We start from the raw sequence: 15,969 nt of genomic DNA on the forward strand, positions 1-15,969 counted from the left end.
ATTGCCAAGTGCCCTATCAGTAGAACACGAATCTTTGCTCTACCTCAGTGGATTAGTGTCTCACCTTTGTGGTGGAATCAAGGGATCTTGCTATTTTGATCTTGAGATTTTACCTGTTTTTTTCAGGCTAGGGCCATTGTTATACCACCCTTCTCTTTGTCCACGGTCACTGCACATCATTTTATATTTCCTGATAGGGTGATTGAAATTTATATTGAATCCTTTTGCGCTAGAGAAGTAGTCTCCGTCAGTGGTTGCTCAAAAAACACTTGCATACGAATTCTCAAACGTTCAAGATTACTTATGTGTGCTGGTACTAGAGGATATTATTACCCCGTTCTGGGGAGCCTTTGTGGCTAGGGGGTGAAGTTTAGCCAGTTTGTGTAGTTCAGTCATCCTATGATTGAGGACTTTGAGAATACCAAATATTACCACTAACAAGAACATGAATTGCCCTTCAGCACAGCAGGCTTATTACAGAGTTCAGGCAGATCACCAATGAAAAGATTCTTATTGAAAAGAATAAACATTGAATCCTGGTGATAAAAGTTGAAAGAGCATTTTCTCTTGTGACTGCATGATTTTAGAATTGCATGCCTCTGAATTGAATGAGATTTCAATTTTAAGCTTCAATTTTGCCTCAGTAAATTATTTTTAACAAATAGCCTTTTGTTTTGTCCTTTGATATACAAAAAAATGATGGATAGAATGTTTGAAGTAATCTCAGCCACTGGTAATTGCTCGGGCTGCATCCCAATCCATTGTTATTTTGCATACCATGTTACCTCAGTTTGGACCCAGCTATATGCTCTGGTTCTGGTTCAGGGAGGCCCTGACTTGGCAGTTCAGGCTGGACTGCTCCTATAGCAGCAGGGTAAAGACTGTGTAGCATCTAGCATGGTCCAAACTGAGGTGCCATGGTGTTTGTACCGCCTGTGGAACTCCCTCTTGTACAGCCCCAGAAACAAATCGCATAAAGCCTTTTCTTGTGTCTGACAAATGGGATAAACCATTAAAACTTGATGATAAACCCATCAGCAGTATTATAAGTACCATAGGCTATAGTGCACTTGTAATATTTTGGATGGGGCATCTCCTTGTGACAAATTATCCTGTTCACTAAATAAGGCATTAGTCTTCTTTGCTCCATTGTCATTCTCAAGTAAGGGATGCAGCATGCCTGAGTATGATTGACAGCTGTGGCACTAGTCATGTTACTGTCCATTACCACCAATTGTGGACAAGCGTGTCTCACTTTTTCCAAATATCATTGCAAGAAATTGGGATGTTGAATGGGGGGTGGGTGATGGGTAGGTGGCTTAAAGCAACCACTATATTCCTTGTTCGGATGAACTACAAAAGTCACTATATTAACCTAAGCTTAACCTTCTGGTAGCTTGCCACAAAAGTAGTCGGGTTTAATTTAGAGGCACTGTATTAAGTATTTATGCAGCACACAAACCGTAATAAAGTAAAAACACAGCACAAGAAAATGTCCAAGCCGATTGAGAAAAATATAATAAAATGTTATAAATACATGAGAGCAAAAATCCATTCAGTAGAACAAGAGATATGCAATTTTAAAGCTTTAACTTACAAATAGTGCCAAGAAGCATAAAGTGCTAACTGTGAGTATCTGGTTGCACTAGACCAGGACAAAGTCACACATTCAGGCCGACAATGATGGAGTATGGACTGGATACAGGGACCAGGTTAGTCCTGCTGAAAAAGTTGCCTTCTCAAACGCCATGCAGAGTTCAAACCTTGAGAATTTTACAGGAGGACTTCTACTGATGCCACCCAAGGCTCCAGGACCTTGTGAGGCACCTTTTGCGTATCAGGTGCTCACTCCAGCAGAGGCCAGCGGGCTCAAGTAGGGCCAGTTGCAGCAAGTCAACTGGGCAGTTGCAGGTATGCCTCTTGAGCTCTGTAGCTCAAAACAGGAGTTAAGCTAACTGACCCTTAGGGTCGCTCTGACAGTCCTGGTTTCAAGGAGATGGTCTTCTCTCCTTCAAGCAGCAAGGCAGGCCTCAAGCAGCAGGACACTCCTCTGAAAAACAAGGCATGCCTCAAGCAGTAGAGCAGTTCTCTGGTAGCAGCAGGGCAGTCATCCGAGAAACAAGGTAAGTTTCAAGCAAAAGGGCAGTCTGGTCCTCTGGAGTACAAGGTAGTCTTTCAGTAGTCGTCTGCTTCTGCAGGTCCAGGAGTGAACTGAAGAGTGGGCCTGAGGGTCCTGATTTTGCATCTGGTGCCAGCTTGAAAGTGAGAGAAACTTATGGAGTTCCCCCATAGATTATTTGGGAATCTCCTTCCTCCCTGCCCAGATCCCAATATTTCTGGAGTGACAGAAGCCTGGTATCAAGTTCTTTGTGAGCATGCTGACTCAGTTCCTTTGAGGGGTGAGTGGGGTGGAGAGCAGCTCCTCCCCTCCTATCCTGGCAGGATGGCTGTCTCCAAGCAACTTTTTAAAAGTGGCATTTTCAAAACTGTGACTTAAAATCTGACTTTATCTTTAAAGAGGGTTTTAAATTACAACTCATTTGAGTGTAAACATGACATTCCAACCTGCTCCAAATCAAATGTTATCATGTATTAATTTTAATAAGGTAACCCAATGTTATCCTATAAGAGATTAAGGTCTTGCAGTAGTGAAAAAGTAAGTTACGTGTTTTTCACTACCAGGACAGGTGTCACTTAAAAGTACATGTCCAACTTTTTAAATACACTGCACCCTGCACTGTGAACTGTTTAAGACCTAATGTAGGGTTTCCATGTATTAAAAAGGAAGGTTTAGACTTGGAAAAAAGTTTATTTTGCCAGGTCACAGTAGTTGTTGTATACTGCAAACCGGCTGCAATGCCAGGCCTGAGACATGTTTTAAAGGACTACTTAAGTTGGTGGCACAATAAGTGCTGCAGCCCCCTCATTGCATTTAGTTTACAGGCCCTGGGTATATGGTATTACACTTTACTAGCGATTTATAAGTACATTAAATATGCCAATGTGCATGTAAGCCAGCTTTACCATGTTTTAAGGAATGAGCACAAGCACTTTAGCACTGGTAAGCAGAGAGGGCCACGTCCAACAATCACCAATAAATAAACTTCTGAAATAGATCACAGTGGCTTTTAGTCGCAGTAACACTTTTGGGTTCAGTGGGATGTGCTTTTAGTCATATCACTGGCTGCCATTGTTTGGCAGATGCCCATAGTTCCATGTAATTAGGTTCAGATAGTAACAGGGGGATAGGGGTTCCCATTATGAAAAAGAAAATATGCACTTCAAAAGTGTAATTGAACTGTCACACATCAGTGTCAAAGTATTTTCCAAGTTGTGCTGTTTCCAGTGCTTTTATGTCCGCAGAGTCCACTTCTTGCTTACGTTCTTGAAATCACTTGCTCTTCTGTGCTTCTTTTTGTATTAAACTGTTGTTCACTACGTTGCATTTTGCAGTCTTTCCCTGTTTTTAGGTCTAGCCTAGATAGTGCATGCGCAGTGTTTGGGCTTAAGCCACTCCCACTCTTGCCATTAGTTCTTTGTTGTGCTTATTTTAAATACTTCAGTTTTATTGGTGCATTGTGCTAAATGTTCCTCCTTTGCGTGCTGAGTTCCCGACCAGGGTGCATTCAGTGAATGAACATTTTTGTTGGCTGTCATACTACTTCACGTTTCTTCCAGCGTGTGATGGCCCGCCTCCTCCCGTCTGGTTTCAGTTTCCCCTTTAATCCGAGCACCGATCCTTTCTCCTCATGGCTTAGCGCCATGCTTCATCTTCGAGGGTGTACATTTATATATATATATATATATATATATATATATATATATATATATATATATATATATATATATATATATTTATATTTTTTTTATAACTGTTGGACCTTGCTTTCACTTTATCTCTCCTTTATGCTCATGGCGGCTGTGGCGCTTTGAAATGCCTTGCTTATGTCAACTGTTTTACTTTTTATTTTTTTTTCCTTGTTGATGTTGATGTTTTGACTGCAATGCCTTAGACGTTTCACAAGGCAGAACCTTTTCATCTGTTGGTATACGTTCTTATGCTGTTTATTTTAATTTTAGAATCATTTCCAGGGTAGGAGCTCAATGTGGATTTACCTGTCTTGTTAGCTTATGAGCTTGACGTGCACTCGTCCCTCTTGCCGATTTAGATGGGGGCTGAACTTTCAGTCGCATGCTCAACATTGTCTCCTTACTTGTTGCTCCCTGTGTTCCTCTATCAGTGGTCTGCTTCCTCTATCCAGGGGCCTGCTCTTACTAAAATGTCTCTCCCTCCCCCCATAATCTCTCTTTTCCAGTCTTTCTCTCTTGCTTCTATCTTTCGCTCAAACCTATCCATATTCTCTTCCTTCTCTCATCCCTACCGAGATATGTTATTTTCCAATTCAATTTTCTTGCTCTTTCGGTTCAAACTTATCTCCCCTGCTCATTCTTTTTTTCTACCTTCTCTCGCCTTTTCATATTTGCTTCTTGTTCCTGGTCACCCAAGCAATACCAATTCTCCTTTGCAGAAGCAAATAAGGCTTTCCATACTGATCCCTACAAGTGGTGCACACCTGTGCAATGTAAATAAAATGGAATGATTGTGCTATTGTTTTATCTATCGTACCAAAGCCTGAGTGTCGGAGCTTAAGGAAATTATTTAAAGCATGCTTATCAAAAGGCAAGTAACAATATGGTTGGCAAATACACAACTCTGTATATTAACCCCAAAAATATTACTCAATATATCTTTAATACCAAAATATGCTTTTCCCATTTCACTGTTCCAACCTTATTTTGCAGTTTCTGCTCAGACGTTTACACAACGCAAGGATCTGCAGTTATCTTCTCAAGGGCTTGTGATTTCTGATGTCAGTAACCACCAAAACATGGCAAGAAAAGACTAAATTATGAGACAGTGTTGGCCAATTTAGGGGGCAAGAAAAGACCAGTTTTGAATTTACAATGCCAATAGCTCTAACTCAAGAATATGTGAGACCTATTGCATTGCAAATGCTTATTGTGTTACGGCATTGGCTCCCACTCTGCTTGTCCTTTATGATATCCACACCCGCTAAGTACCTAGCTTTCATGTCAGCACCACCCCGGATATCCTTCTTTTAATTAAATCAGCCCAGCTGTCTTCTTGTATTTTATGACGTCAGGAACCTGTCCTTTATTCATCGTTTATGGCATCAGCCCCCCCACCCCAGCTTATGTCATGTCCTTTGTGACATGACTACCCACTCTGTCTTTTATGATATCCGTGTCGCAATAGTGTATTTTAAGACATGAGAGCCCGCTCTGTCTTCAGATACGTCAGCATAGGCGGTATGTTTTTATTAAACAAGTGACTGCTCTTTTGTTGTCTTTTATGACGCCAGTACCAGCTGTCAGTACAAAACAAACTACTTTTAATTTGAGGAAAAAGTAATGCCTTGTTTTAGGGCTGGCATGGCGTTGCATCTGTTTGCATGACCTACTGCTGTTAATTCTTTAAAATACACATAGTATTGGGCTCCTCGCGGCGGGGAATTACTGCCATCCCATTTTATGCTATTGGCTAATCTGCCTTTCAGGAAATGCTTCCATTCGAATGACTGAGGAACTCTTTCGCATCTTAAATGTACTCTGAATCATCGCCGTTTCTCACAGTTTATCTCCCATATGTATTCTATACAAAAGCAGTCTTGTTTGTTAGGTTTTGTTCCAGCTGTCTTAAAGCCAATGTGACAAGCTTTAATGTGATATGCACCATTTGTGTGTACAACACATGTACGCAGCATTTGTGAACACCTATGTTTACATACATAAGCACATTAAAGCCACACCTGTTGGCTTTGGTAATGCGTATTTCAAATGTAGCTGAAAGTGGTATTCCCAAAAAAAGGTGTGCAGGGCCTCTGTAGTTCCCAGTATTAGATAAAGTACTTCTGCGTTGCGCCCTGAGAACATTTCTCAACTTAAGCTTTGATTGTTATTTTTGAAAAGGTTGTCATCGTGTGAACCAACCCACATATAACGTCGGTCAAGACATTCAAGCCTAAGGCCAACAGAAGGATGGTGTGTGCAGATATTTTGATTTGTCCTCCTTGTCTCATAAACACTTCATTTCCGATAAGTGAGTATTGAGCTACGGAACCCGCAGGAAGAGTTTCCTGCATCTGCATCATTCCTATGCCAGCCGGTCTCCATGGGAACAGCCTGGATGAAATAATGTGCACGGGTGGGAAGGACGGCAGTCGGTCTGAGATGCGCGAGTGGTGGTGTGTGTCTGTGACGTTGGTGCGCCGGCCCCTTGATAGGACAGATTGGTCGCCTCCCATCCAGGACGCCTCCACAGTGTCACTCTGTGAGAGCATGCGGCCCAGGCATCTGCTGTATCAGTCAGCCCCCGTCCCCTTTTCTTCTTTCTCGCCATTTCCCATTCTGCTCCCAGCCCATCATTGAAAATGCGTGGCTCGGTTTCTGCAAGCAGTGGGCTCTTTTCTAACACCGAGTACTGTCGAGGCAGGGAAGCATGGCTGCGTTTTACGTGACCTCGACTCCTCGAATGCATCCCTGCTCTGCCAAAGGAGGCTGACTATGCAGAAATTCATTGAAGACGATTACTACGAGCTGGACTGGTATTACGAGGAGTGCACTGAAGGTAAGTAGCCTTTTTGTGTACAGTAACTTGCGGGGCTACGGTCTGTGTCCCCAAGCCCTTGAGGATCAATACCGTGCTGTGTAACACAGGTATATTATATGGTCTGCTTCTGTTTTTATGATCGAAGTCTGATGGTTATTTGTAAGATATGAAGCTAGTAAGGGACCCGCATTTCATTTTCAAGGGGTCATGAGGTGCATTCTTTTATGTTGTGCTACTTGCATTGTTGAGGCTTTGAGGACGGTGATAGTACTGGGGAGCGGGGAGTATCACTTGATGGTCATTCATCCATACTGCTTTGCATTCACAATGCCTTAGGAATGGTGGTAGTTCTGTGGACCAGAGGTGCATTTCCTGCTTCTTTGCAGCACATTGCATTCGCCCGTATTTGAGGATGCTTCTTGTGCTGTGGAGAAGAAGAACATGGCTTGGTGGTTATTCCTGTATAGTGCAGTGAATTGACAATGCCTTGGGAATTATGGTAGTTCTGTGGAGCAGAGACCATTGCCTGCTTCTGCACAGCAAATTGCATTCACAGTTCTTTGAGAATTGATTGTGTGCTGTGGAGCAGAGGTAAATAGGTTGCTGTTTTTTCCTGTATAGCATGATGAATTCACAGAGTCTTGGCAATGGTGATAGTTCAGGGGAGCAGAGGTGCTTGGCTTGCTCCTGTGCAGCACATTGCATTCACAAGGTTTTAACAACCATGATGCTATGGTGCAGAAGCGTGTGGCCTACTTCTGAACAGTATGGTGCATTCACAAGTCTGCAGTTTTTAGGGGCGATAGTGCTGTCGTACAGAGACACATGGCCTGCTCCCTTAGACCAAATTGCATTCACTACACTTTGAGAATTGCAATAATGCATTGCTGAGGCGAAAGGCATACTTTCAGAGCATGGTGCATTCACAAGGCCTGGGAATGGTGAAAGGTCTGTGGAACGGAGGCGCGTACCTGCTGCTATACATCACTTTGCTTTCATGAGACTTAGAGAATGGCTATAGTGCTGTGGAGTAGAAGTACATTGCTTGCTGATTATTCCTGTCGTGTCCAGTGAATTCACAAACTCTTCCGAACGGGGATAGCTTTGTGAAGCCGTTGCGCCTGGCCTGCTGGGCATAGAACAGCCTGCATCTGTGCTGCAAGATGTATTCAGGAGGCCTAGGGGTATGGTGATAGTGCTTTGCTGCAGAAGCACTATGCACGAATGCAGCATTGTGAATGGTGATAGTTTTGTGTGCCAGAGGTATTGCCTAACTGGCTATTGCTATATAGAATGGTTCACTCACGAAGTCTTGGTATCGTTGACAGTTATTTTAGGTTTAGGCAGACGCATTGGCCTGTTTCTTTTTAGCTCAATAGCTTCGGAAAGCCTTGTGAAAAGTGATTGTGCCGCTGAGGTAGATGCTCTTTAACAGTATCTCCACGAGGCCTTGGGAGCGATGGTAGCTCAGTGAAGCAGCGATAGTGACACATGGTCTGTTGCTGTATATTGTGGCGTACTCACGAGGCCTTGCGAACGTCCATGGTGCCGCTGAGGCACATGGTCTTTTGCTGTTGTACAGTACAGCGCCTCCGCGAGGCCTTTGGGGCGATGGTAGTTGTGTGGGGCTGGAGGCGCGCAACGGGACGGCCGCGGCACAATCGCGCGTGATCATGTGAGCAGGTTGCATCAGACAGCAAGGAGGTCTTATTCCCCCTGATATCTGCATCGCATAGCATGTGACTTTAGCAGAGAAGAGAGAGAGTGGTGTTCCCGGTAAAGTAAGATGACGACGTTTTAAAGACAGTTTAGTCAAAAATGTTACCCTATTTAAAGACTCGCGGTGAAGTAATTGCATCGGTTTTATGTATTTCAGACAGTACAGTAAAATGCGGCCTCAGTCGCCCCTTTCCTGCCTCTTGGCTCTTTTTGGCGGTGTGGCGCGCTGCTCTAAATGTGACGTTGCCAGTTGACCTGAGTTCCGAAAATAAATCAGTAAAATCGTCCTTCTTGTTTCCAGCTTTGCTTTAAATATATTTTTAGATTCGGTATCAAACATAAATCATCATGAGTTATATAGCACAAATTACTCTGGCATGGTTTTATCTTACGCATCAGTTGTGCTTTCACTTTCACAATGCAGATTTCTGAGCCTAAATATACGCAATTTTGTTGAAATTCGAGACTTGCTTCAATGAACGGATGCCTTATCCCGCAACCACATAAGCTCAGGCACCTGTTTCAGGAGGAAATTACATGTTCACATCATTTGAAGAATATACCATGTAGGGCCCTCTCATAGGGTATCTGGTGTTATATGGACAGAGTTACCTAATTACATTTAACCAAGGTTTTTGCAGTTTTGCAGTAACATATTTTTAAATGTCTTTTTATTGAGCAATAATATTTTACTACTGATAAAGCTTTTCGTGAATATTTGAACAATTGCTGCAGTCTTACCATTGGTCCCTTAGATCAGATTTAGTTTTGAAAGTTTTTTTTTTTTTTTAACTGAAAATAAAAACATTACATAAACTAGGTAGGGCTTGGCCATCCTTAGCTAATGCTGCCGATTTATAAAGGGTGTATCAAGATATAAAACTCCTTATTGGGCTGTCGTTGCAGACGACTAGCTAAGAAAGTAACATTTTTATAGGAAACCTTTCATTAAAAAAATAAAAAGGTTAAGCTTTTTTAATTGAAACTCATGTCTAACCTTACCTTTTTTTTTTTTTTTAAATAAAAAAAGGACTGTTCTCTAGTTTTTTTGGTGCGCTCATGTAGAGTCTTCACACACAATCGGACTTCATCGTGTAAGTGGGCATGGTACAATTGTCTCAGAGTTGAAACGTGCTGTGGCCTAATTAGAGTTCCTTCGCTGCTGCTTAATTTGACAATGGCCTTGATACTGTTCAGTTTAATTAAATTACTTGATTAAGTTTTGCACCAAATCACACAGTCATTCATGCGTTTGCTTTTTCCAATGAAGTGAATCGAGCGTACTTTGACAAAGCGACTTGGCAGGTTCGGGTTTCAAACTGAGGTATCCCTGCATGAAAGACAAGCTGTTACTGCGAAGCCACACCTCTCTTTTTAACATCTTGTGTTATCTGGCTCAAGTTTATTTATCCCTGGCAAAGCTATAACTTTTAACGTGTCCATCTATGTTATGGAACATTGAGTCTGTTGCACAACTCCTGAGTCACCCTTGCAAGCTGACTTTCCGTTTGGCCTCTCTGTGGATCACAGAAGTAAAGGTGGTTTACTTGTATTTCAAACTTGGTAATTGTGGGTTGGATAATACTGCCTAGGGTGATTGGTGTTACTATTAAAATGTTGCTACAGCAGTTGAAACACCAAGGTTTCATCGGTATCAGTGTGTTTTTTTCCTCCTGGATCCTCGTTTCATAGTTTCTCTGCAAATTGTCATTTACTGTGCCCCATATATTTAATGGGTGTGCTAGGCACTTAAAAGACTCCCTGGTATGTGAGAAGATGGGAGAGAATCCAACCATCTTGAAGGAAAACGCACATGTATAGTGCAATCTCCTTAGAAATTAAGCACAATACAGTATTACTGAATGGAAATCACACATCAATAGGGTTGTAGTGAAAGTTGTGTAGCCACGTATAATGCAGTTTTGTGATAAATAGCCGTACCCATGTTGCAACAAACCTCCACAACAACTTTCTGGAGATTTTATTGACTATAACCCTGACCTCAGGCATACATAACAAGTAAATAATTAAATGATGTATGTTTTAAATGTTTAGAGCGGGTGCTGGAAAAGTATAGTGGACCTCCTTCCAGTGAAAAATAAATGTACTGTACATTTAATATGGTTTTGGTTTGAAGTAAACCATTGTTCTTTATATTCTTCAGATGAGCCCACAATATTCTAATTCATTCTTAAGTAACTCATTTTGAAGGGGACACTACCCTAACCAAAAAGCTTGTCACTGATTCATAATTCTGTCCATAATTTTAAACGTTCACAACCTAATTAAACAAGCTCGTGGTTTGTGGCCTTTTTTGGAAGTGGTACTTGTCAACAGATGTGCAGCTATAAAAGTTTTCGACACACCTTTTTTTGGAGTGGGGGAAGCATAGTGTTAATTCTCCTCTTCCATATCATTTTCATAGCTTCCATTTTCTTTACACTTCTCAGTAAGTGAAAGCTTATTTTATTTGCCCTGTTCAACTGAAACACTTTGCGGACCACTGATATTACATGACACCGCTTGTAATGGACATATTGCAACCAATGGCTCTAATAACCAAACCACATCCAAAATATTCCCTCCTTCCCCAACCACAAGCCTAACGCAGGGAGGGAACTTGATGTAAGCAAAATGGTAACTCCTCAAAGACAAGAATTACAAAAATGAACACTGCGTTTTCTAAATATATAATAAACGTATTCTCATGGATACATAAACGGCATATTTCATGGTTGACAGAAGCAGTTTGGTGGTCTTGTAAACAATGCTTATTGACCTTCCACACACTTTTTGGGAAGAGTTGCCTCACAGGTAACCCAGTCTCCCATTTTAGAGTCTCAGAAGCCATGGATCAGTGGGGCTTACCTAAACATCTGAGCTAGGTTCTATCACAGCTCTTAGAGAGGATTCATCAGATCAGAATCCACGCCCGAGTACACCAAAACCAGGGGCCAGAATAGCATGCTGTGACATGCATTACTGTTTGGTTACATCTCGATAGTGGGCTCTTGGGTGTTCGCTCACTACTCTTCCATCCTTGTATAATGAAACCTACGTATGTAAATGCTCTTAATCTTATGAAATTTTTATACATGATATATCTTTGTGTTTAAAGCAAATGTAAGTTCTCGAAGTAAACATCTCTGCTTCTACAATCTGTCATGTTTTTGCCACCTTCTCCTGATCAGCCAATATTATTTTTCTAGTGTCTCCTTGTGCCAGATGGACACCGGAATGAGGTCTCCATAATTAGTCACAAGACGTCAGACCAGCACACCTGTGCATGTCTCCAGCCTTATCATTGTTCTGTTGCTGCAGTCATCCTGAAAGACTGGCAGAGGCAGTGAAGCAGTTGTTGTTCACACCTTTCGATTGGGACCGGCCAACGGATGAGAGCATCAGTATTACTCTCCATAGCAACCTATCCCCACCTCCCACATCAAGGACATGTTGTCATTGATGAACTCGCTCAAGCCACCTACAACTACTGGTGCCAAGGTTGGACCTGCAAATTCCTGACCCTTGCTGCCTCCTCAAAGCTTGAAGCAGCCAATATTTGAGTATTCTGGGACCAGGGCTAAGGCCGCCTCACAAAATACAGTCAGGTCTGTGGAGTGGCATAGACTGCTGTTTATTCTAAAGTTGAGGGATGTCAGAGGGTAGGACAGTTGCTCTTGCCTCAGCTCATGGCTGGTGCGGCTGACCTTGGCTCTAGGGGCCCTAAATCTGTAGCACTAGCCACCCATCTGGAAAATACACCTTTGTTAAAATTGACTGTTTTAGGTTCAGTATATTAATGGCAAGTGATACCAGCACTGCGGCCCACTGCAAAATCTCCCCTTTGGACCAAATAACCATGCAGCCTGCCCTCAGAGGAAAGGACGGTATCATTAAATGTGCTGTCATGAAATCGATTTTAATTTATACTTTGTTTCCCAGGAAGTCCCTGCCCATCAGGTGCGTCTTCTAGTGGCATGATTATTCTGATTAGGTTTTTTTCCATAAGCCTTTTGTTACAGTAAGCATAGAACGTGTTGCAATGTCCCTGGCCTCTGACTCACTGATGATGACGGCTTTGTTGCTCACAGGCCCTGCTGGAGCGCATGTATTTCAGAGTATATCCAACCTAGTTGTTTTATTCTCTTTGAAATAGTTGTCCAGGTGATCAAGCCCAACCCTGTTTCTACACTCTTGAACTAAGAGAGATGAAATAATTGACTGTGAAGACAGATTTTGTTGGTCACTCAAAGCAGCTGATGTGACAAACAAAAGCAAAGCTAACGGTGAGACTGATGCACCGTTTGTTGAATCTGCAGCTCTTCCCAGCTAGCGACACTATCAATTATTTTTTTATTTTTTATCCATAGTAGGTACTCATTTATTTCCGGGCAGACCCTTTGACGTTCAGATGTAAGTTAGTTCAGTGGATTAGAGCGTAGAGGGAACCAAGAAACTTCCAAATTCACGAAGACAGAACCCACTAACAATTTATGCAAAATCTATGGAGTACCATATTGTGTAGCTTTTATCCAGCTGTAAATCTATATTTCCAGATTTCAGCATGACAGCTTAAGACTTGTTTATAATACATGAATATAGCGTTCATGAAAGTTTTAACATCCTCCACTTACAGAACACTTATAGCGCTATGCTATCTAACTTACTCATGAAAAACATGTAGTGCTATGTGCGACAGGGTTATGAGTCCTTACTGAATGTGTCGAGTTTTTCATATTCACCCTAGAGGGTCACACATAGAATACCCGTCCTTAATTTTCCTTAAGTCATTGATGTCCCTGAGAATGTTTACTAGAGTGAGGCAAGCTTGAATTTGGATATTGGTGGTAGTGAAGTGAGACATTTCTGCAGTGGACATAACTGTGTCAGCACAATTATTTGACTGCTGATACCATAGGGCACCACATAGGATTTGAAAGCAGTGTCTATTCCAGTGTGAGCTAAACAATTTGCCCTTACCATAAGATGAACTGTTGTTGCTATTTATGAGCACTGTCTCGGTGAGATAGCACATACTGTTACGGCAAGAAGAGAGGGGTTTGATGGTTACCATGTCCCAGAAGAGAGTTTATTGGTTTGTGCCAAATTCCAAACCAGCTTAATAAATGTGCCCTTATTTAATTTCCCTAGAGTTATAAATTGTTTCTCTGTGATCATTGGGTTTGCACTGAAAGTATAAAGCATTTCACATAATAGACAGGCCAGCCAGCTCACAACCACTAATGACTCTAAAGTCACTGATCACCAACCATTTTCTCTTTATTACGGAATGCATGCGGGAAGTCCTAATATAAACCAAGAGTGGAACGTAAAGTCAAGTAACCACAGCCAAGCATATTGAATTTTTTTTTTTTTTTTAAGACAATCTATCTGGCCACATAACAAATTTGCATCTTGTGTTTTGTTGGCCTGTGATGGGTATCTCTTTGTGCAAAGGATTCTTTCTTTCCTTTAAGGCGAGATAATACAAACTGACGTTTTGTAATCATATAGATGTATTTAGCCTTCCAAAATTCTGTCTCCCGTTTTATTACGTTGCATATATTTAATTTTTGCATTGTGGTGCCTAGACCAGTTGCCCACTTAAACTCCATCTGTTTGTAAAAGTCTCACACATTTTCACTTGTAGCTACAGTTCTATGTCGGATCTCACTGACAGGAATGACATCGAGAGAGAAACAAGCCGAGAGGCACAGAGACTTTTTCAAAGGCATGCATAGGACTGAGATGTCCACATAAGATCGAGTTGTCTGACGACAGTTTTCCTACTGTGAGCGAAGCCATTATGTCCTTTCACAAGGAGCACATCCGCACACAAAATATGTCTTGAGTGCCAGTGACCGATGTCGCAATATATGCTTTTGGAAACAAAAAAAATAATTTTAGCTTTTTTGTATATGGTCAAGAGCTCCTCAGCCCCGCCCCCCCCACCCAACATTTTTTTTTTTTTTTTTTACAAAAAACGCTGACAAAACAAGCATTGAAAAAGTCAAAACACTGGCAGTAAATGCCGGACGTGCTAGCTTTGCCAATATTTATTTTCCCATGTATCACGTCATCCTCAACAGAATACTGAACATTCGGATTATCATTTTAATCAGGAGATACGTTTGTGTTTTGTTCCGGAGAAACACAACGCTCCTGTTGTGTAGTTACTAATTACCTTCCTTGTTTCTAAGTTTAGTTTCTCTCAGCTGAGGAATTAGGCAAAAACAATTGAAATAAAAAAAAGTCTTGCAGTAGGTATTTTGATGGTATGTAATGAAATATGTACGGAAATTGGGAGTTTGTTATCGTCTTTATACTAGCACGGTGATTGATTTTTTTTTTTTCAGAAAAAATATAATTTTACATTTTGCAATGTGAGCTTTGGGTGTGTCACAATGCACTGTCACATTCACTTCACACCGATAACTTTGCTTACTAATTATCGAAGCAGTAAGTCAGCGTGATTCGACATGACAAATAACTCACGATCGGTGTTAGGTTCAGGAAACCATTGTGATAACAGCCACCGCCCCTTATTAACGGCAGGGTGCTGCCCACACCAGCGTAATGTTTTTTTAGCACAAGTCAATTCGTGTTTGTCTGTTATGGATTGAATATGTTTAAAGCTCGTTCAATATCAAACGGGAGTTAAGTTCACAGCAGGATGTTATTTTATTGGGCAAATCCAACTGTATTTGGAGAATATTTTACACTGCAAAAGATGAGAACAGTTATGTAAAATTGTGACGGTGAGTAATGGTTCAAAAATGACTCGCCTGAGTTCCCTGTGACCGCAAAATACACCCATTTATGGAAATATAAACTCATTTCAGTTGCAATTTTAAAGCAAAGCACCAGTTTACTAGTAGAAGATTGTACCCATATTATGTGTTCGTGAATGCAGCCACTCAGCATCTCTAAATCCAGCATGAAAGGTCCCCGACCGCAGCTCGCAGGGTTCTTCCACCTCACGTTGCGCTGATTGGTTAGCATGTTTTTGCTGATATTTTATGTGCACAACCTGTCTAGAAGCAGTGTTCATAATTCTGATAGCGTACATCAGTCATGGAGTGAGGCGGGGAGCGGCCTGGCATTATCTAAGACCGTTAGGTTTTATTAAAATTTACACGCAAAATATACCTAGGGGCTTCAGTCAGTTCTCTTCATTCATTGCTCTTTGTCATTCACTTTTCTTTTCACTGATTACAGCATGCACAGCACGGAGCAGTGTGTCCGCCCACTCCAGCCATTGGCTGATTTTACAGTGAGTGGCGGCATTCTGCACTTTCACAAGGAGCACATTCATACCCAAATTAGTTCGCTTCAGCGGCAGTGACTGAAATGGCAATATGAGCGTTTTGAGATATTTTTTTGTTGTTGTTGCTTTTAGACATTTTTTAGGTGTACACAGGTCCAGCAGCTTCTTCAACAATAACGTTTTGGAAACACGAAACAAAGAAAGTATTGGCAAATCCGAAAGGCTGGCAGCTAACTCCAGACCTGCTGCCTTTGCCAATGCTTGTTTGGTGTTCGGCTGGGGTGGTTGGTACCGGTGTCAAGACGTATTATTGAGGGAATAGTAGAATTATGTTCTGATCTATTCCAACTTT

At 41.6% G+C, this 15,969-nt stretch overlaps 1 protein-coding gene across 9 annotated transcripts in view; it reads left to right on the forward strand.

The window, feature by feature from the left end:
* Positions 1-15,969, forward strand: part of TRAK1 (trafficking kinesin protein 1) — a 269,898-nt gene that overhangs the window by 87,601 nt on the left and 166,328 nt on the right. For 2 of the 9 annotated variants that reach the window (XM_069211492.1, XM_069211498.1), the window contains exon 1: positions 6,370-6,649. The exons of 5 other annotated variants lie outside the window; for them this stretch is intronic. In XM_069211492.1, the coding sequence (XP_069067593.1) occupies positions 6,586-6,649 (64 nt within the window). In that variant the 5' untranslated portion in view covers positions 6,370-6,585. Of the gene's footprint in view, positions 1-6,367; positions 6,650-8,356; positions 8,413-15,969 lie in introns of those variants that run through there. 2 more of the 9 variants (XM_069211493.1, XM_069211497.1) reach the window with 2 other exon arrangements.

Source organism: Pleurodeles waltl, chromosome 10 (assembly GCF_031143425.1).
Source record: "Pleurodeles waltl isolate 20211129_DDA chromosome 10, aPleWal1.hap1.20221129, whole genome shotgun sequence".
In the NCBI taxonomy this organism is placed as follows: Eukaryota; Metazoa; Chordata; class Amphibia; order Caudata; family Salamandridae; genus Pleurodeles; species Pleurodeles waltl.